The sequence below is a fragment of the Brienomyrus brachyistius genome, chromosome 2 (assembly GCF_023856365.1).
Source record: "Brienomyrus brachyistius isolate T26 chromosome 2, BBRACH_0.4, whole genome shotgun sequence".
Taxonomy (NCBI): Eukaryota; Metazoa; Chordata; class Actinopteri; order Osteoglossiformes; family Mormyridae; genus Brienomyrus; species Brienomyrus brachyistius.
Genome location: NC_064534.1, coordinates 46,474,974 through 46,497,636, shown reverse-complemented (window position 1 = coordinate 46,497,636; position 22,663 = coordinate 46,474,974). Strand labels below are relative to the sequence as shown.

General features: G+C 39.0%; 1 protein-coding gene across 6 annotated transcripts in view; it reads left to right on the top strand.

The window, feature by feature from the left end:
• The window catches only part of cltcl1 (clathrin, heavy chain-like 1), a 55,275-nt gene that overhangs the window by 5,608 nt on the left and 27,004 nt on the right, over positions 1–22,663 (top strand). For all 6 annotated transcript variants that reach the window (XM_048996403.1, XM_048996394.1, XM_048996370.1 and 3 more), the window contains exons 2-3: positions 18,908–19,115; positions 22,014–22,282. In XM_048996403.1, the coding sequence (XP_048852360.1) occupies positions 18,908–19,115; positions 22,014–22,282 (477 nt within the window). The remainder of the gene's footprint in view (positions 1–18,907; positions 19,116–22,013; positions 22,283–22,663) is intronic.

Below are 22,663 nucleotides of genomic sequence, written 5' to 3'. Positions count from 1 at the left end.
TGAGCATTGTGATTATTGAACAGTCATAGCCAAGGACCTATGTATTTTGAAAATGACAGAATTCAGCCCGTATTTCCAGTTTTTTGGAAAGATTAAGATTTCTTGTTTAGAACCCTCATGATTGGCATGTAGTTCTTTTGTGGAAATGTTTTACCTTATAATGTTACACCCCGTACACCTTTTTAATTGATCAGAAGTGAACGCTATTACATCCTGTCCTCCTCCTCCAGCTCACAAGGCTCAGCAACTATGCGAAAACACCTGGGCAATGGCTGTGACGTGGAACTGATTTTAAATATGAACATCATCTTGCAGTTCTCCATTAAATATTCTGACCTGGCATACCACTCCAGTTCACTAGCATTGGAAGTAGACTTTAGTGGATGTGGGTTTAGTTTTCACTGTTTTGTTATAGTACAATGTATGCCAGAGCTGAATGATATTGGGAAAAAATTCACATTCTGATATCTGGAATATTTTTGCAATTAATATTGTGACCTTTATAAAGCAAAAAAAACAAACATTTACCCAAAAATGTAGCCAAACAGAACTTATTTATCAATAGACCTTAGGGGTGGAGGGATATCGCTTCTGTTGCGAATTGAGATTCTTCATGTTGGCAATTTTCATATCGCAAAAAATTGACTTCTAAACATCAGTCTAAACATGGGTTAATGAAATTGTATTTTCTCAGTTGCACGCAGCCTAATTCTGCTTAGGAACAGACACGCTTGACTTTGACCCAGTGCTGATATGAATCACTGTGTGCAGAGACTTTTCCTGCATCGTCTCAGTTTAAAACCACAACAAGTGTGTGAAATGTATACTTACTTGGAACACTAAGAACCGTTTCTAAAGAACTGAACTATTAACACCTGTAAACTCCTACCTTAGGTTTCACCTCAACACATGTCTTGCACTTTTTCATTGCCACTCACAACACTTATCAGAGTACAGGATTTGGAGTTGCTGATATGTCTGGATACTTAGCTTGCTAAATATCTGAGGAGTGTGCGACGCATCGGCGAGACTGTCCAGTCACATCTTTGAACTAATAGACATGGAGATGGAGTGCCGATTTGCCAGTATCAAGGCGAACACTGATTTGCCTGAGATCTGGGGCTTTTGTTGCCAATTACCAAACACTTTCGGCAAGCGGAGAATCAAGGCTAAAATCATGTGATGTGTTTTTTTGAGTCTGGTCTGAATTTCTTGGCAAAAGATGATGTCTAAAATGAGCTAACATGTTGGATGTATTTCACGAAAAATATCTAAGTCTGACATAACTGAGCCAACAGACCTTTTTAGTCTTATCAGCTACTCTCTCTCTCTAGTGTTGGTGTAATTTATTAGGAAGCCAGCATGTTCCCAGACTACTGATTTATGTGATGTAGAAGGGTGTTTGAGTTCGTTAGCACGGACTGTAGCCAACATAAAACCACAATTAACATGTTTTCCATATTGAATTGAGGTTTTACCTGTTTCAAGAAATGTATTCATTATTTCATTGCAAACTGAAAACACTGTATGCAAAAGACATACGAAAACATGTACCGTTATAGCCCTTGTCTTTAAATGTAGACCAGAAATACTTTTCAGCAAAATCTGTTTAAAAATTGCAATCAAATCAGCAAGCATGTATCGATATAAAACCAATTCAGGCAATCACTGCCGATTCCCACCCCTTGTAGATTGCCATGTAAGTTTGCTAGCAAACAAATCATATATTTTTGCTCAATATCATCTCTCTAGAATCCAAAATATTTCCATTAGGGCAGTTACTATGGATTATTTTAATTGAGTAATCTACTGCTTTAATTACAAATTTATTGTACAAATTGTTGTAATTTATATATATATTGTAATATATATACATATACAAGGTATTTTATATGTATACCAATGAGCCGAAACATTATAACCACCCCCAAATGAAGCGAATATGTTGAGAATCTGTGGGATGCTTGGTGCCCACAAGTCTGATCTATGGCTTGGTAGCCCCATATTCAGCAGCACTCCTTGCACTCTACGTCATGAGCCATTACTCCCATGATCCTCATCACGATTACCTGCATTTGTGCCACCGTAGCCCTTCTGTTGGTTTGAACCACATGGGACGGCCTTCAATCACATGCATTGTGAGTTCATGTTTTTTTTTTTCTCTCCTGAGGCCGCTCTCAGTAAGTGCTCCCCACGGCTGACCATGAGCACCCCTCAAGCTTTGCCCTTTTCGGAGATGCTCTGACCCAGTTGTCTGACCAGCGCTGTTGCCATACACTGCCGCTTTGTGTGTGTGGAGTAGGGATGGATATTCAGTATTGGCATTGGCCCGATCCTGGCCTACGTTACTGGATCGGCTATTGGGAAGGATTAAAAAATGTAATCTGATCCATAAAAAAAATCACGGAAATACTTAACAGAACTTGCAACATGTCGTAAGCAGATGCATCACGTTATCACATAGGAGCAGGATGTGTCATGTCATAAAAGCTTTTGTTGGGCGTGAAACTTGTCACCATGTTGGCAGTGTGGAGTTACTTCCAACTCGAAGAAGAAAAAGGCAAGACCGCCGAATGTAATTTATTCTGTACAAGTGTTTTGTGGGGTGGGAGCAGCATTGGAAACTTTAACACCATGAACCTGATTAAACACTTGCAGAAATGCCGTGGAAATTAGTATGCCAAATGTATTCATGTTTCTTTAGATACTCAGACTTAAAGTCTTGCATAAAGTTGCACTTAATATTTCAGGATGGATGTTTGGATGGTGCTGACCAGTCTAATACAGCTAAAAGTGATAAAGTTTAAGAAGCAGTGTTGCTGAACTGAGTCACATTTTGGGTGCAATATATTTCTCCCTTTTTATGAGTATAATACTTGTATGCTTTTGTGTTTCAGTGTTGAAGTGTGCAAAATGCATCGTTTTTTTTTTTCCCCCAAAGTATTATTTGTCTTGTTGTTTAAAAATAGTGAGACCGTATCCACAGAGATCCAAATTTACAGTATCGGTACCGGACATAAAAAGTGGTATCGTGCCATCCCTAGTGTTGAGTTTACTTGTTCTCCCTGTGTGTGTATGGGTCCATGCTTGACCCCCCCCTCCCCCCCCCCCCAGTTTCCTTCCACAATCCAAAAACATGCAATTTAAATAAACTGGGATGCCTAAAATATATATAATTAATCACTTGATTAATTATTAAATTATTTGGTAGATTATATTGATAGTGGATTAATCTGTAGTGAAAGTTGTAGTTCCAACTTGCATTAACAAATTTGTGATCCTGAGCTCCCTCTCTCATCCTGACTTCTCTTGTTCTAAAGGTTGTTGTGTGGACACAGCTAATATGTTTCATCCATTCATCTTCCAACCACTTATTGTGGACGGGTTCTCAGGGGGGCCTGGATTCTCTCCCAGGCGGCACAGGGCAGGGGTACATCCAGGATGGAATGCCAGTTCATGACAGGAACATATTTCATTTGGCTCCATTTGTCCTTCCATGTGTATTAGTGTGCAAATGGTGTGAACATTTTGTCTCGGCAATTTTAGAAGAGCTGAAAACATTTGATGGCTGATGTTTCACATGGTCCAAAATTAAACAAACCAGCAGTTTTAGATCTATCCATCCATCCATCTGCCCGCTTATTCTTGTCAGGGTTATGGGAGGACCTGCAGCTTATCTCAAGCAGCACAGGGTGCAAGGCTGAGTTATATCCTGGATTACAATTTGTGTTTGGCCCTTTCTGGATTTTGGCTGCTTCAGTATTTTATATATTTGTTTATATATTATATTTGTTTTTCACATGACCCGAATGTCATTTGTTTTTCAATCTTTGGGTGCATGTTTTTTGGGGTAGTTAGGTGTATTGTCTTTTCCCTTTTCTTGCCTTAAGTCTAAGAAAGGTAGAGAGCTTGTATGTTTAGGTAGATGTTTGCTTGTTTTGGAAAAATCTACATCCAATGCTGGTTGTCCATCTCTCACTTCAATATTTCTGACCTTTGTGAATAAACCTCAGAAAGAATTTGCTTTGATCTGTATGATATATAACTATACAGTACATGCACCCTGTCGCAACTCAACCCTAGACTGATCCGCAACACTTACTACAAATCCCTGATTTAGGTTATAATGCAGGAGACCTAGCCTTTCAGCACATTCTCTAGTGTGAGAAAGCTCTGGGGATATTGATGCTTTATCAGCAGGTTTCCCCACCGGTGCGAATAAATTCATGGAACCTTAACATTGGCTGATTTTATTGGCTAACAGATATTTTTTTCCCCTAATGTTTTTGGCTTAGACCTGTGGGTTATAGTTGTGATCCTGGGATCTCTTGGTGTCCATATTTCAAAATGTAGTTGCTTACAGAATATTCATCTATTTTTTTCACCAGAGTTGTGTTACATGAGTCCTTTCTCAAGCCACACATATAAATGGATTCTGTCATGTCATGCACTTAGGTGAATTTATACTTGGTCTTGACTTGGACTCAAACAGTCGTCACTCAAACTTTCCTGAGTCAATCTCTGTCCACAGCATATATCTGTAGCCTGCCGGCAGCTTAAGTGTCTTACCTCCTCCCCCGATTTCTTATATTAGCTTCAATGTTTTTCAACATTGTGCACGCACTCACACGGTTAACTCACGTCCTCATCATGTATGCTAAGTCAGCAATTATGCATTTTGGATACCTAAACCATAAGGAATTTCTGTGCTAGACCAGTAAAAAGAAGCACACTACAGAATGCTAATATTGCAAATCATTGATCCAGAAATGAAACTTAAAGACAAGTATAGAATTATAGCAAAATCAGTGTGTCGAAGCAATGACTAGCTAGGGTTGTCTCATGATCTTTATAATACACAATTGCCGTCCATGATTTGAATTGTGATCTTTCTTCCCAGTTTTGTACTGTCAAGAAAACCCAGACTTGAACAAGCCTAAAGACGTATCTATCAGCAATATTTACATATTGCATTGAAGATACTTTTCAAAATGGTAATTAAATGTTTTTAATGTGTATTAGAGATGTGCACGAGTACTCGATTAATCGATTACTCGAACCCATCAGCGACGATAGAGCATGAAAATGACGATCGATTGGCTCTAAAAATGCATTTTTTGAAATTAAACTACTTTCATTCTTTCTGATTGATTATGCTGGTATTTGGGCGGTAGTCTGATATTTGATTGGTTACGGCTGTGAGAAGTTGCGGTCTAGAGACAAGACCGAAGAACAGAGCAAAAATGGCTTCTAAAGTGAGCAGCGATGTCTGGCAACACTTTGAAAAACTTGGCGAAAAAACAGTCAAGTGTAAGATGTGCAGCGCCAAACTCGTCTACAACTCCACAACGAGCTTGATGCGTTATCATCTTGCACATAAACACAAAAAAGCAGATGATACCGATGCCACTACCAGCAGTCAGACGAGCATAAGAGATTTGACTATCAGACAGAAATGCGACAAAGGCAGGGCAGAGAAGATGACGCAGTTAATAGCAGAAATGACAGCAGAAGACTTGATGCATATTAGTTTTGTTGAAGGTGAAGGTTTTAAATTTAATTACGTTGAGCCCCACTATACTGTCCCATCGCGCAAAACGGTCACTGCAAGGATCGATGCTCTATACGAAAAATGCTTGTTCACTAAAACACAGTCTGCTGAAGCCAGCGCGGTTGGCAATAACTATGGACTCGTGGACTTCGCTAACCACCGAATCGTATATAACGCTAACCTGTCATTACATAAATGAATGGAAAATTCACAGCGCAGTATTAGCGACGCGAGGTTTCGAGGAAAGACACACAGCTGTGAACATTGGCAACTACCTGAAAGATGCAACAGAAAAGTGGCTGTTAAGCTCTGAAAAAGTTATGGCATGTGTGCACGACAACGCTGCTAACATGGATCTGGCAAATCAAAGTCTTTGGGAATCAGTGCCCTGTTTCGCACACACCCTGCAGCTTGCAATCAATGAGGGCTTCAATGTTGCGACTGTAAAAAATGTAATAGCTGCAAGTAGCCGCTTGGTATCACATTTTCACCACAGCCGTTGTTTTAAAGTGATGGGAGAAGCGCATCCACTATTTTATGATTGGCACGTAGTTCAAGCTCACATGCATTTTGTGCAGATAAATACAATTTGTAATATAACATTTACATATTTATGTATCTAGGCTATGTGATTAATTTTATATACAATGCGTCATATAGAAAAGGCGCTTCAGCTTCACCTCATGCTGTTATTTCTTTTAAATGTTTACTGTATACTGTGACGCAAACGCCCCGCCCCTTGCTTAAACTCCATTAATCGAGTACTTGTTTCTCAAACCTGTTTATTACTCGAAATGAAATATGATCAAAAATGCCCATCCCTAATGTGTGTATATGTATATGTATGTATGTATGTATGTGTGTGTGTGTGTGTGTATATATATATTTTCCAAACTGCTTATCCTACTGGGTCGCGGGGGGTCCGGAGCCTATCCCAGAAGCAATGAGCACGAGGCAGGGAACAACCCAGGATGGGGGGCCAGCCCATCGCAGGGCACACTCACACACCATTCACGCACACATGCACACCTATGGGCGATTCAGTAACTCCAATTAGCCTCAGCATGTTTTTGGACTGTGGGGGGAAACCGGAGTACCTGGAGGAAACCCCACGACGAAATGGAGAGAACATGCAAACTCCACACACATGTGACCCAGGCGGAGACTCGAACCCGGGTCCCAGAGGTGTGAGGCAACAGTGCTAACCACTGCACCACCATGCCGTGTGTGTGTGTGTGTGTGTGTGTGTGTGTGTGTGTGTGTGTGTGTGTGTGTGTGTGTGTGTGTGTGTGTGTGTGTGTGTGTGTGTGTGTGTGTGTGTGTGTGTGTGTGTGTGTGTGTGTGTGTGTGTGTGTGTGTGTGTGTGTGTGTGTGTGTGTGTGTGTGTGTGTGTGTGTGTGAGATATATATTAAACAACATTGTGCCAGATGCTTCCTTTTAAGATAGTTGAATAGATTTGTTATATTACCTCTGCGAGTACAGACCGTGTCACAACATAGTTTACGGATAACTTTGCTTTGTGAGATTTCTGCCGGGGCATGCCTGACTTACTGCTTGCGCATCTCCACATGCACAGAATTATACTTTACAGAATATTTTACGACTGTGCCTGGTTTATACCACCATTGTGTACCACTTTGTTTCATGACATTTTCACGACCCAACCCGATCCCATTAATATTTCTTAAAGTTTCATTGCATCACATTTTACGGACTGCATGTGAGCGATCTCCACCAGGCCGGAATGGGATATTAAGCCAAAAATTCTGATTCTTGATTCTTTGTGTTCTCCGTCTGTTTAATAAAAGTTCTGCTTAGCACCTGCACCTTTTGTCTGAGTGTGTTTATTAGTGTCGTTAAATATCCCAGTCACCTGTCCCTTCTGTTCATAATTGAACCAAAGCTGTAAGATTACCAAAATACCCAAGATACCCTGTTGCTGTATAGCAGCAATTTCAACTGATGGAAATATAAACTAATATTTCACATATGAGATTGGGTAATAGTGTTGAACCAAAAACTAGAAGTAGACAACCGGAGTGATCACTTAAAATGACAAGCAACAAAAACGCACTGTTCTAGCCAGGTTTATTCTTAGCCATTGTTAGCTATACCAATTAATAACAACACATTACATGGTATTTTGCGCATAAAATCACCTGCAATTTGTCCATAGACAGAGGTCAGAGAGTACTGTGTGTACAACTGATTGAATCAGCCACAAATAAGACCTAAGTCCTAAAAATCAGTATATAACTGCAGCTTCAACTTCTTCTGTTGATAAAGGGCATAGCCATCTTCAGTTCAGAGGTTCGGGTTGCAGTGATTCCTCCGATTTTCTAACTCGGAATTCCAACTTCAGAGGCCATTTCAGTTTAAATTTCAGACTATGAACTTGGAAATTCGACTTTCCAGTTAAAATGGAACACAGCATTACACTTTGGATCCATGCTAGCTTCACAAACCAATAGAATGCCTTCCTACTAGATGGCTCTGCTGATTGGCCAAGTTAAATCAAATGTCCTTACCACTGGGTCTCTTTCACATGATGCATTTCAAAAATCATTCCTTGTAAGCTATTGGTATGCCAGGTGAGGAGGTATTGTACAGGTTGGGCAGTGACACCCGTTTGTACTGTCCATCGAAGTTTTATGTGACGTTTGGAACAATTAATTTAAGGATGATCTCTATGATTTGCATGAAAAGCAGATCGTGGACATTTTCAAGATTAATAATATAAGGTCACCCCCCCCCCCCCCCAGAGCAATAGCTATCCACTTAGCGAACCATCATCTAAAAATAATAATTTTAAGACTACTTTTTTTGTGCCTATGTCAGAAATTCTCTTTTCACTTCCCTCACCTTGGTCTCCATTTAGACTGTTTGGTATCAAATCAGAGTCAGTCAGTGTTCAACACCCCTGGAGTAGTTTAATGTTTAATTGTATTACTCAAGGGCAGTGGTTCTCAAACTTGGTCCTCTGGACCCACTGCCCTGCTTGTTTTCCAGCTATCCCTGCCCTACACACTGCTGATTACCTGGATCAGGTGTGTTCAGTCAATCAGAAGCTGAATAACAGCTGGGACTTGTGTGTGTGGGGCAGGGATAGCTGGAAAATAAGCTGGGTAGTTGGTCCCGATGACCGAGTTTGAGAACTACTGCTTAAGGGTCTAGTGATGATGTCATTTACAGTATCTGCTTGGATTGGGACTCTTAACCCTGATCATGCATGTTCAAGCCATAAAAGGCTCATAGCATTTGTGTTTCTCAAAGGCAGTGTTGAGAGTTCCAGTCATCATAGATGTACGTAGTGTGTTACATCTTTCATTTTGTGTGGACTTTTAAGAGAATTTCAAAACATTTGTTAAATAATAACTTGTTTTATGGCTGTTCTTTGCTTCCCGAACAAATGTTAAATGTGTTGATACAGTTACACTACATTGAAATTAATAATTCCTGCAGGATGCAGTCAAGGTGTTTTGTGTTTTGGAAAAAACATTTTTTTATTATCTCAGAATAGTACAGGGTGATAGGACCAAACATTTGTATCACGGTATTTTTGAAGATTCTGGCTGTTTCATGGTATAACTTGGTATTCATTTTTTTCTCAAGTTCACCCTTACAATGGCAGCAAGCATTTAAAACATCATTAAAATGTTTACGAATGTTTTTCAAAAGGTGTGTTTTACTTTTTAATATAAAAAGTTGTTTATATTTAGCTTGATGGTACAGTATAACTGACGTGTTTCATTCAGCTTGATAGCAAAATATTTTATTGATTTATAATCATGATTTTTCACTGATATGCTTAGATTCATATTTAGCTCTATAGAAAGAAATGTTTTATTGATTTATACTGATTTAGCTCTAAAGAGATATGCTTTATTGATTTATTACCATATATTTGACTTGGTGACAGCATGTTTGCTTGACTGGCATGACTTCATTTTTACCCTGATTTGGGATTTTGCTTTACCAATATGCATTTAATTGCCGACCTAATTATATTGTATGTAGTCCAAATTTTATATGGAGAATTGTTGTGTTATAAAGTTATGACTGTTAGTAAGAAGGGTAGGCACAATTAGCAGTGGTTCCCTCTCCATGATCGATAGTGGTGTTAATTTTGACTAAGACAAAAAAAAATACTCGCCAACATTTTTTCTGTGACGAAAACGGAACAAAAACGAAATAAAAAGGTATCTTTAATGACAGAAACTTAGACGAATGCTTTTAAAAGCATTGTTGACTAAAAATAATCCAAACAAAAGTGTTACAGTACAAACAGACAACTGGACAATAAGCTATGTGAAGCTCTTTGCAGATCTTTATTTTACATGCCATGGATTTTATTTGGCACTTAATTTTGGTTTTATTTATATTTTATTTAATGTTAAATAAAATTCATGTAAAGCCATTAAAGAATTACCATGTTCCGCATCACAAGAGTTAATTCTATGCCCTTAAAGACTATGTTCAATCAGCGTGTGTGGGTCTGTGTACATGCATGTGTAGACTATGACTAAACCGGTCAGTTTCTTTTGACTACATGTACTGTAGATTTAGTCAACTAAATCTAAAGTAGCTTACTTGACTAATAGGCTTGTCGTGATAAACGATAAATCAATTAATTGCACGATAATTAAAATTAGGTCGATAATTTTTCCGGCTGCTATAATTTTCATTTGCATGCTTGTTTGTTTTTTCCTCGTGTCTCTCTCTACCAAATGGGAATATCGGCTCTTTTTAGAAAACCAGCTCATTTGGCTCATCTCACCAAGAAGAGCCGGCTCTTTCGGCTCCTAAACGGCCCTTTTTAAAAAACCCACCCCTCTCTTCATTTAACCTGACGCTGATTAGCGTGACCTGATTTGAGCTTGTTAAAAATAAGACAGCGTCTCGTGAGCGGGCTTTTTCGGAAGACAACGTGTTCAGGCCACTGTCGTCCTTAATGCTTGGGTAGCTCAAAAACCCAGACAATTCTGTAAACATTAATAAAACGGCTCTTGAACAGGAGCCGGCTCCCATCGTTCACTAAAAAGTCAGGTCGAAGAGCCGTCTTGTTCGCGAACGATACATCACTTGTAATGAGGCGTGAACTCTCGTGTCAGTGGGCTCTTTGCACGTCAGCTTCTGCGTTCATGGAAATGCGGCTCGGTTATTTCCGGTCTGTGAAAAATGACATGCCGTTTACAGGACTTGCCCAAACTTATGATCAACGACGTACATCGCTTTTGTAAATCCTTCACCAAAGTACCAACAAGTAAATCAGAGAAGGGCTTTAAGATGTTTGACTTGTCTTACATCCACGGATACGAATAATGAATGACATGAAGAAGAAAAAATCGGTTATGATGATCATCTGAATATAATTATCAATTTCGCCCAGGCAGACATGTTCACTATAAGAGGCAAAGTAAAATGTGGCAATAAATTATATGAATATGATTATATGCAATAAATTATATCTCTTGCTCGGAATTTGACAGACTGAAGTGGCCTGTTGAGGCACCTGCTTTATTCATATGGAGTGTTTTGTTAGTTCGCACTTTTTGTTTACAAAGGTCCTAACTGGCAGTTTTGCCTGTTTTCCCTGTCTGAACCTAATGTTTAACATTTTAAAGGTGATTTTGTTTACAGAGACTTCTTAATCCATTTTATTGTTTTTGGTTGTTTTTGTTTTACCTTTTGTGTTACCTTTTTGTTTTGTGATAATTTGAACTACTCCCATAATTACATAATGCTGTTAAAAGAAAAGATTTGTTATAATGAAGCATTAGAAATCATAATGGTAATCTTATTTTAAAAATTAAACAAACATTCGTCGATTTTAAATATTCATGCCGACGCTGATTGTCGTCGACGCATTTTCAGTGTCAACAAGACTACATGTACTACATGTCTACTAATCGCAGTAGTCCTAGTCTTGATTAAAATTTGACCAAGGTGGACCCAAACCAACACTGTTCATATCTAAATGATAATTAGCTACAGCCTTTCTATATTGCGTATGCCACAAATATGAAGATGCCATTATTTGATTTATATTCCGAGAAATTTTATGTATGGTAATTTAATGCCTTAGATGGTAACATGAAAAATGTGGCATCCTGGGGTCTGGTCTTTTGATTTGTTCAATTGTCTCGGCAGGTTTACTTCTGTTCCTCGAGTTATAATCCGTATGAAATGGATAATGGAAAATATGTGATGCGTAAACAGTCTGTGATGTAGGCTAGCCAGACTAAGGCCACTTGTTAATGCTGCTGTTTATCATGCGTTGTACTGTCACGTGTCAGTTATTTATTGCTGGGGGAACTACACTGAACAGACTCCAAGCTCTGGGGAGGACAAACGGTAAAATGCCAAGTGAAACCAGGAATGTAAGCTTCTGGGCAGCCGCCAGCAGGGTAGGAATGTGCAGCTGGTGGTCTATTTCCTGTGACTCAGCACCCAGCCAGCCCACACCCTGTTCTTACTGCAGCCTGTGTATTGGTGGAATGGCATGTTAGTCATTTTAGGTTAGCCTTTTTTCTGAAACTCTTCAGTAATCAAATGTGATGATTTTTATATTCCCCCCCAAACTAAGAATAATTTTCCTGGTTTATAGGAATTACATTCCTGAGACTGGGATTTACAAAGATGTTTATGTGACAAATATATGTTTATCTTGATTTTTTTATTATTATTATTTTTTGAGGATTCTTTGTGAATTCTATCGTGGTTGATCATCCATAAGCTATATGAAGGACGTGAATGTAATTTATTTTTGGAATGTGAGCCTTTCCGTTCCGCTATTTGTTACTCTACTGTGATGACTGAAACATTTTTAGTTATAGCTGGGCAACGTTGCTCAAAAAGTTGCTTAGTGATGATACACAGAGCAAAAGTCCATTTAAACTGCGCTACCTTAAATCTGATAATACATTTTGAAAAATTTACCCAGCTAAGCAATTATCAGGCTCCTTCTCTGGAGTATAACCCTTTATTTTGACAACGTTCGATACAATTATTTTTGTTTTTGAGTAGAAGTTTTACACTTGGTGCTAAAAGTAGCATGGGCAGTATGCAATTCTCATAACACAAGGTATCTTAGCTAAGTATCTTGTCTACGGCATCATCTTTGAAGTAGCAACTCATAGAAGAGTTTAAATCTGTCACTTTATATGCTCGTGATTAGAGATGTACTAATTGTATTGACCAACTATCATCATTGGCCGATTGTTAAAAATGAGCCGATATTTACCATTGATAATTCCCATAAAAATTGACACCCATATTACTTTGCACACCTGTGTACTAAACAATTACAATAATGTCTGTTGTGTGGAATTACAGTAAAACCTTGGAACTTGGGACGGAATGGTGGCTCTGAGGTTAGGGATATGTGTCAACAGCTAGAAGGTTGCTAGTTCAAATCCCGTGAATGCCCAGAATGATTCTACTCTGTTGGACCCTTGAGCAAGGCAATTATTGAGGGTTGGTGGCAGGATTGGAACTCCAGCCACTGGAAAAAAAACCTCACACTGGTCCATTCAGACAATATGGTGCTGAGGTATCACCCAGCACATGGCTGCGCTCATTCTCTCATCCTTGAGGTGGTTTGTCGTGTGGTGGGTGTGGAAACTTTACCTCTCCCTAGGAACTCGAACGCCTCTTAACTCGGCCAACTCAGACATTGAACGGGTCTGTCGAATTTTAAAGACTTGTACCTCGACTTAAATCTTAGAACTTGACCATTCCTGTTAAAACTTGTATGGATTGAGACACATTCAACTCCAACAATTCGGACCTTGAAGAGGTTGGTCTAACTGTAACTTGCCCGAAACCTTGGAATTGACCAAAACAAAACCAGACCCGCTAAAACCGGTACGGATCGAGACGCATCTCTGACGGCCTGATTCAAAGGCAAACAGACCTACTGGTATCCTGATGCCCTATGAATCGCTCTCAGTCTCGCAGTTCCTCTCGACGAGGTGTGCTTTATCTACAGTCCATTTAGTGATACAGTAATCATGGCCCCTAAGAAAGTGAGCAGTGATAGCAGCAAACCAGAGTAACTGTAGAACTTAAAAAGGAAATTATACCGAGACTTGAAGGTGGTGCACGTGTGTCAACTCTCGCTTTGGAACATTGGTGGTGTCATTTATTTAATGTTTATTGCTTTTGTATGTGTGTATTAGTTTTATATTGAATGTCAATGCTTTTTGTCATTGGGTAGGTAGATAAGTTTAAATAGGCAATCATTTTGGGGTCAGGAATGGGTTAAATTCATTTACTGTATTTTTATGGGAATTTCGACTTGGAGCTCGACCAATTCAACCAGCTTTCTGGAATGCATTAAGTTCATGTTCAAAGGTACCACAAACTTTGTTAGAAATTGATGTTGAAAGCATTGTTTTACTAAAATTTCATGAGGAGAATCTAGTAATAGAAATTTCACCGCAACAAATAAATCTGTTCCAATAAAAAAGGCTGCCGTACTGCCGAATAATGGTAGTCCATCAATAATGCAAGCATTTGATAGTAAAAGAACAGTACAGACTGAATTGTGAAAAGATATTATTTGGATGGGTGATTTGTTTTTAAGTTTATTTGGGTGAAGCGTCCCTTTAAACTTACAGTAAACAGAACCCCCCAAACAGATGGTATCACTGTGAATCTCAATGAAATGAGATATACAGAAAGTGCTTGAGAGTATGCAGGCTTGATTTCATAATTGGCGATTGCTGGTTTGTTCTGTCTTTATAATAATTCTGTGCACTTGTGTGTACTAGTGCACTTGTTCCTGGGCATTCATTGGAAGCTAAGCCTATCCACAATTATGCCTAGTCAACTCCTCAACAGCATCTATGCTTACAATGTGCTATTTGCCTTACTTGTACGTTGGACAAAAAGCATATGCTAAATAAACATAAACATAAATGTAGTGCTATATTGTGATTCTTATACCTCTGAAATGTGTACCGTGGATGCAATTGCAATCGTGTGAGATAAAATATTGCCATATAGACCATCCGTCTATCCATCCATCCCTGTTTTTTTCCAAAACACCGCAGTAGGCCACCACTAGTTGGGACAAAAAGTAACGTTAGCTAGTTAGTAATGTTAACTAAACCGCAAGCATCTAAACTGTCCCTACCCCCATGCCAACATGTACCAAAACCATCCTCACACCATCCCCACGTTCACTAGTATAACCAATGGTACAGTGTAAAATTAAAGTTGCTCATATTTGCCTTCAAATATCTTAATTATGAAATTATTCACTTGACACCGCTTCCAGCTGGTGTTTGGGTGAGAGCAAATAATTTCATGGAACAGAAGGACTATTATAGCAGATGTAAGAATATACATATCTGAGCAATATCATTACCATTACTGCGGTATTATCACACTTTTCATTACCATCCCCTTGGGCATATCCTAATGTTCATCTCCATTCCTGCTCTTACCATGGGAATATTTTCATTTTTTCACCATGCATTACCGTATATTTCCAAAACATTACCAATTTCCCCATTCTCATGCAGCCCTACTTGATCAACTCATAAAATTGGCCATATTTAGACTGATTGGAAGGAAGAAAAGGAAGAAAATCATCTATTTCCAATCACTAGCCAATCAATCGGTGCATCCAATGTACAGGTATATACTGATTTTTGTGATTGATTTATTGTTTAATTTGGAAACAGATTACACAATTTGCATTTAAAGAAATATTTCTGTTGTTACTGAATAAAACAAAAACAGTAAATCATGCTGGCTGTGGATTTCTTCCTGTAGCGTAGTGACATAGCTTTTGTTTTAGCAACATAACCATTATATTTTCCTATTCTTATCATACTGAAACAATGTCGTTATAGCACAAAATGCAGTTGCTTTGCCATGTTAATTGAAATTTATTGATCCAACCCTCTCATTTAATGCTTAGTAAAAATTCAGAAAAAATATAGGTTTGGTATCGGTTAGAGGTGCTCCAATCCATCTTTTTCAGTGCCAATATGATTCTAATACCTGAACAGAGGGCATCAGCCAATATAAGTACCGATCCAATACAGAGCACTTTTTAAAACTAGTAAATTCAAATGAAAAAAGTCTGCCAAAAAACCTTAATTGGGCTACTAGAAACATTTGAACATTTGCAGCAAATTTTACACAAATTAGCTATTTAAAGGAAACTGCAAATAAAATGCTAAAACTTCTCCCACTGCCAACAGCATCACTTGTGCTTTGTTCGTGATAGCAGCCCCTCGTGTAATATAAGCTAGGGCTGGATGATATGACCTCTGATCAATATCACAATTAATTGAACATTTTACCTTGATTACAGTTAATGATTAATGAATTATTTTGTTTTTGTTTTGTTCCCTCATACTTCACAGATTAGGTTTGTACTGTAAATATGCTGAACTATTAAAGCTAGGATATTTTTTCAAATGAAAGACTGTATTTCTTAAAGGAAACACACAGATGAACCATTTATGGTTATTTATTGAACATTTCGAACAACTGAAATCAAAGCATAATTCACTTGAAATGAAAAGCCTTATGAAAAGTGTCACGATCCGTCGCGGGGAGGGCGGTGATTGTGCGGGTTGGCTGGTACAGAGCAGGCAAGCAGGCAGGTTTCGGGGCGAAACTGGGGTTTATTGTGGACCGGGGACTTGGAACAGGAAACAACAAGACTACCATCACCAAACCACAATGACGGACAGGGGAGACAAGCAAGACCAGGACTTAAATACACAGGACTGATCAAAGTAACTAGACACAGCTGGGTACAATCGGGGAAGCACACGTGGGTAAGCAGGGGGCGTGGCACACACGAGGAGCAGACGAGCCGGGCATGACAAAAAGGGTTACACTTTACTGTAAAAAGCAAGTTCCCTAAAATAGAAAATAAAATAATGCATTTCTTGTAAACAAAATAAATTACAGTGGAAACCGTTTACAGTGATCATGTCTGTCTGGGTGAAATTGATCGCCATAAGCGGATGGTCGTTAGACTTTTTTCTTTGTCTTAGGTAGATTGACATCTAATTGGCATATGTATATTTATTACATGAATATAAGGTAATGAAACTGACCTCAGTGTCACTATTGATTAATTTTACTGACTCAAAAAACAGTACAGCTGTTTAAAAAGCTTTTCAAATTACAGTACTAATTTCTAATTTACATTACTGAACTATGTATAATTCTAATATGCTATGATACAGTACAGTACTGTGCATAAAATTTAACTTGGTGTAGTTTCACTACTGCATCTCGTTGGCTTGTTTTGGGCAGTTTCCCGTCAGGTTTTCTGTGTGCGCAACATTAGCCTTGGATATCTCGCCATAAGCAGATTGGTTACTGCAAGGCAAAGTAGGAATGTAAGAACAAGAAGAATAATTACCGTAATTAAATTTTTTTTCCATGTTATTTTTAAAAAGACCATGTGCACTGTAAGAGGACTATAAAATAAGCAGTTGATCACTGTAACTGTGATCACTATAAGCAGTTTCCACTGTATTTAAAAAATATTTGAAACCGATTGATAGTATTACCTTTGGTAGCAGAAATGGTTTTTCCGCAGTGTTTACATTTGATGCTTTTTTGTTTGATGTCTTCACTAAAGCCACAGTGTGTCCAAATGATGGATACAGCATTTTACAGTGGTACAAACTGCTTGAATTGCTGAGTCAGTTTGGTGTTTGAGTTCTGCTCCATGTTGCTTCCATGTCACAGACTGGACTGGGCAGCGTTACATGACAAGACAAGCAGTAGTATATTCTGTAGTAGTATATAAATGGACAGTACATGAACAAACACTGGGGAAAATATTCACAAGATTCTTTTTATAAGTATTAACAGAAAAATTGAAGTAAGCTGCAGCGAGTATGCAAAACAGTCCAAGCTAGCGATGCCCAAATCATCCATTGCGTTTCTCATATTTCTCGCATTGTCTTGCATAACTGTGTGCTGTTCGTTTAGTGAGGTTTTCCATTTATCCAGCATGGCTCCGATGGCATCTGAAACTGGAGTGCTGCTGTGTCATCCAAAAAATTCTTTAACTTGTAGCACCACACTCTGAAAGTCATAGTTTTGCGGGTTCATCCAGTGTACAGTTAAACTTAACAGAGACATGGGGTTCACGTCCGAGCTCCAAATATCTATAGTGAAAGTCATAGACTGCACATCTTAAACCTCTTCCAAAATGAGTGTAATAACTCTAGACTGCAGATCAGGAAATGTATTTTAGCGATGACAAATTGTACCTTGGTTCTAGATGTTCCATCAAGAGGTGAAATGCCGCATTATCTACAAGATGCAGGGGCTGATCATCTAGAATAATGAATTCTGGAACCTTTTTTGTTATTTTCGCTGCTTTTGGGTTATTGGTCAGAAGTTTCTCATGACGACTAAACCCCGGACTCAAAATAAGCTGTTTTTTTTTAACTCTTAGACTTTTTTGCTGTTTAGCTTGTGTTTCTTTGTGGCATGATTTTTAAGATGCTTGGATAAATTTGTTGTTTTATACACAGCAATGCTACTTCAATCTCTCAAAACTTCTTTTTTGCTACTTGTTTCAAGTGTAAAATACTTCAAGATTGCAGATGTTTGTTAGTTTGCTTCACAAGCTTGCAAGTTGCATTTGCTATCGTCACCCTCTTATGTGATGTTCACACTCCTCCTGCTGCAAAGGACATGTACAGACGTCACCTCAGGCAGAAGTCGTTGTGGTCACACCCAAAGAATGGGCGAAAAAACTGAGTGGCAGCATTAGTGTTACTCCAAATCACTCCTAAATGGGATTGAGCTGTTGTACGATTGATTGTGCAAATCGATTTAACAAGAAATAGGAGGTACCTTTTGCCAAAAACTAAATAAGTGTTGCACGTGAATTGGTCATATGTGGGTGATACCCGGTCCATCTGATTGAGTATAGATCTGGGCCGATCCTGAATATCGGATCGGTGTGCGTCTAGTATTGGTATCAGCAGATATTCAAAATTTTAATCTGGATTGGACTACAAAAACACAATGTGCCATCTGTAATTATCATTGTTATTTTAATCTGTTACTTTCCAGAAGAGGAACAATATGCATTTCTGAGGGAGATTGGGGATTTGAGGCAGGCAATATGAAATAAAAAAGAAAGGCCTTGAACAATGCATTCCATAGACGCTTCCCCACACATGTTGGCTAAGAGCTTGGGGAGGGTTATAACGGAACAAGGATAATGCTGCTGGTATGCTGTTCATTTACAATGGTGTGAGTCTGCTTTTTGAAAGTCCTGACAGCAGGGCTATCCTCTGTCATGATTGTTATTAGGTGACAATTCTTGTCCACATTGTTACCCTGACCCACAGCTGCAGAACCTGGGAGTGAATCCGGCCAACATTGGCTTCAGCTACCTGACCTTGGAGTCGGACAAGTTCATTTGCATCAGGGAGAAGGTGGGAGACCAGAACCAGGTGGTCATCATTGACATGAATGACCCCACAAACCCAATCCGCCGGCCCATCTCCGCCGACAGTGCTATTATGAACCCTGCTAGCAAGGTCATCGCCCTTAAAGGTATGTTGTATTACCATGCAGTGCTTCCGTGTGCCCTTTTCATAGTCATGGCTGTCATCTGGCCCTGTTGCATTGTTAAAACTATTGTCAGCTGTTTCGTCACTTCAAGAAAGCACTTAAGAAATTCTTACTGGAGTTTTTGAATCGGCATCATTTGACCACTGGCCATTGTGACATTAGAAGCCTGGAAGATGTTCGTAAATACTGGGTTTTATTCTTAAGTTTTTGTTTCACCAGATAAATTGTCATTTAGAAGTATTTCATTTACTTCTAAGAGATCAGCGATCACCGTTTTCATATTTTTTCTGTTTCTTTTCTCTGTTTTTAAACAGTCATTGTGTTTGTTATAAAATAGTAGCTTCCTGCGGCATACCTCTGAAACACATTCCGTCTTTTAATAAATGTGCTATTTCCTGCTATAGTGCAGAGTTTGTCACTTAAATATATAAACTTGGTAGTAACTGGCCTTGCCAGCCACATACTACATCAGTTGTGGGAAATAATGGTTTTTCCATGTGTCAAGAGTCGATTGTATGTAGTTTGCGAATTTGTCTATAGAAATACAATACTTGTCTGTTTACTATGGGCCACTCCCAAGTTAAAGCTTGAATAGTTGATATTGAAGTAAAAAATTAATATTTCGGGTGTAATCTGCATTCAGCTGTTTTATCAGGCTGATAATTAAGTTTTAATGGAATATTAATACACATCTTTAGATTATGTTGTAAAAATGGTGCCTATCAACGGTTCAGTCTTCATCTTTGGTACAAGTTAATTCCCCTTACAGTCTAATGCTCTGTTTCGGTATCAGAATGTAAGTAAAAGCCAACAATTAAAATTTCTTTCCCATACCATAGCTAAAGCCCGTACCCTTCACCATTTAACTACTATATTTACCTCTCTTTCTCTTTCACCAGTCTATTCATCACATACCTGTTCAAGTAGAAATTACTTTGCCTGAAATATAAGATCTTCCCCAATTAATGTTAATTTTATGCAACAGTACAATGGAAATTATATAATTAGTTTTTTTGACAGCATAATAAAAAGGTTTATGTTCATATATCCTGGTCTGGTTTAAGGTCTGGAACTGGGTGTTTTCCAGTGTCATTCAGCATAAAATTGTAAGGTCTGCTGAAACACTGACAGTTTGAAACTCTTTTTCTGAAACCTAATAAGAGTGTCGTACACTAAACGGGTGTAACTAAGACTGTATAAATACTACAGTTATTGTTGAGGGCACTAGTAGAGCGCCCGCTGCCCCTTTGTCACGCTGCTTCACTTCTTACACTGTTTTGCAATCTTTGCCTCCCCTTCCTTCTTTTCTTTTCCAAATCTCTTCTCTTCACTTCTGCTTTCTTGTCTTGTAAAGACGGTGAGTTCACCTCAGTGGGTTTAGATTCTTTCTTTCTGTGGCTTGGTGTACGTGGTGGTGTCGTCTCATAAAAGCTGACAAAATTGGGACCCTCAGCCTTATATCTTCCATCCTCTCCCAGCCGGCTCTCATGCATTTCCGTGAATGTTGTTTGAGTATTTCTTTGCGACATGTTTGTTTTCATGTCTGCCCAAATCACCCATGAATATTGGCTCGTCTCTTCAGATGATTGTCTTCCAAATGCACCCAAAATCTATATGAGCAGCAATTTAATCAATTCTCACAGAGGTTGACCTCTGAACTGATAAGTCCATCTCCAACCTGAAAGGATAAGTTAAAGCTTATCTATTAAGCTGATAGCATGTAATGTATATACATTTGAAATATTTTTGTTCTTACGATTTTGGTCGAGACCTGTGAATATTTAGCGTTTCCATCAGTTCAGAGCAGCCTGAACTTAATGCCGTACTAACACAGGCAATCCACCCCACATACTTTTATGAGAACCCTACGTGTGTAAGCATGATTTGTTGTATGCTGATAAGGACTGTGGTATGCATTACCAGATAATGTGAATACTGGAATAAGGGAGGAATATGACATGGAGAGTCTACATACACGTATCACCATGTAACTTTCCAGAGTGTGAGATGTGTGGATTCATTTGGATTCATTGTCACAGATGTGTGATTTGTAAAATGGTTGCTACTGCTACTAGCAGCAATGTAAGTAGAAGTGGGGTCACCGTAATGTGGTAAATAAGGGACTGACTGGACTAGATGACTGTGATGTCAGGCATGTGAAGACAGGAAATCATGAGAGAAGGTGCCTAATTCAGAAGCAACACTTGGGGGATGCCAAACCTGTTTAAGCCATAAATTCTCACGACTGGAATCCCCATTTTATCTGGTATAAAAGTAAGGAATGCATACTTGAAGTCAAGTCTTAGTGAACAAATTAAAACACAATCCATATCACAATATTAGAGTCAAATGTGGTATGATTTGTTGCTGATTGCGGCTTTATTCTAATAGGTGGGATATTTTACGTGGGTTTATGTTGAACTTTGTCCCTAAAGGTCTCTTTTTTTTTTAAGTACACTGCTTAGAGTTTAAATAAACCCTCACTAAATGTGGTTGCATTATTGCCAATAATTATGCAGTGCTACAGAACCTCTATAATATCTTCTTGCTGGGGAAAAGAAACTTCCGTTAGACTTTGATGGCTTTCTGGTGTAAGGGCCATTAGATTTCTAAAGGAGTACCTTCAGAGAAGCCAGCTTTTCATTTTGTAATGCTTCGAATAACCGATCATCATCCTTTCAAAAACAAAACCCGCAAAACAAAAAACACCCACGTTAACTGAAATTAACTCTGTAGTTCCAGTTAAGTGTGACGTGGTATTATTTTGGATGAGTTGTATCGGTATGTGATGGGATACTGCCACAGACATTAGCTTGCCAGCATGCAGATGTCTCTGGTTCCAACCCCACCCTTTTTTTCCATTGCTCCGCCCGCCTTCAGCTGCCAAGACGCTGCAGATTTTCAACATTGAAATAAAGAGCAAGATGAAGGCCCACACCATGACGGAGGACGTGATGTTTTGGAAATGGATCTCTGTGAACACGGTGGCCCTAGTCACGGAAACGGCTGTCTACCACTGGAGCATGGAAGGCATCTCTCAGCCCGTGAAAGTGTTTGATCGACACGCCAGCCTGGCGGGTTGTCAGATAATCAATTACAGGACGGATGAGCAGCAAAAGTGGCTCCTTCTCATAGGCATCTCTGCACAGGTGAGTTGTCACACAGGTGTGCCGTCACAAGGGACACCCTATATAATGTTGCATTATGTCAGTTTAAGCACACAGTGCCCTCATTGGATGATAATTCACACGCAGTGCCCTTAATTGGTGCCACTTCACAACGCTACTGGTTGCAAAGCTAGGTATTCTGATTGACACCTATTTGTAAGTGGAATGTCATTCAAGTTTCTTGCCTTGCATTATGTAAACACACCTTGGACTTTCCCCATTAACATTCAGCAGCATCAGTTTTACTGACACCACTGCTGAGAAAAGAGTACATTTCTGTATCAGCAGTTCCATGAAGATTTGTTGTGATCATGCACAGATCACCAACATTCTAGACTGGTCTACCACTGCACCTGGTTGCCC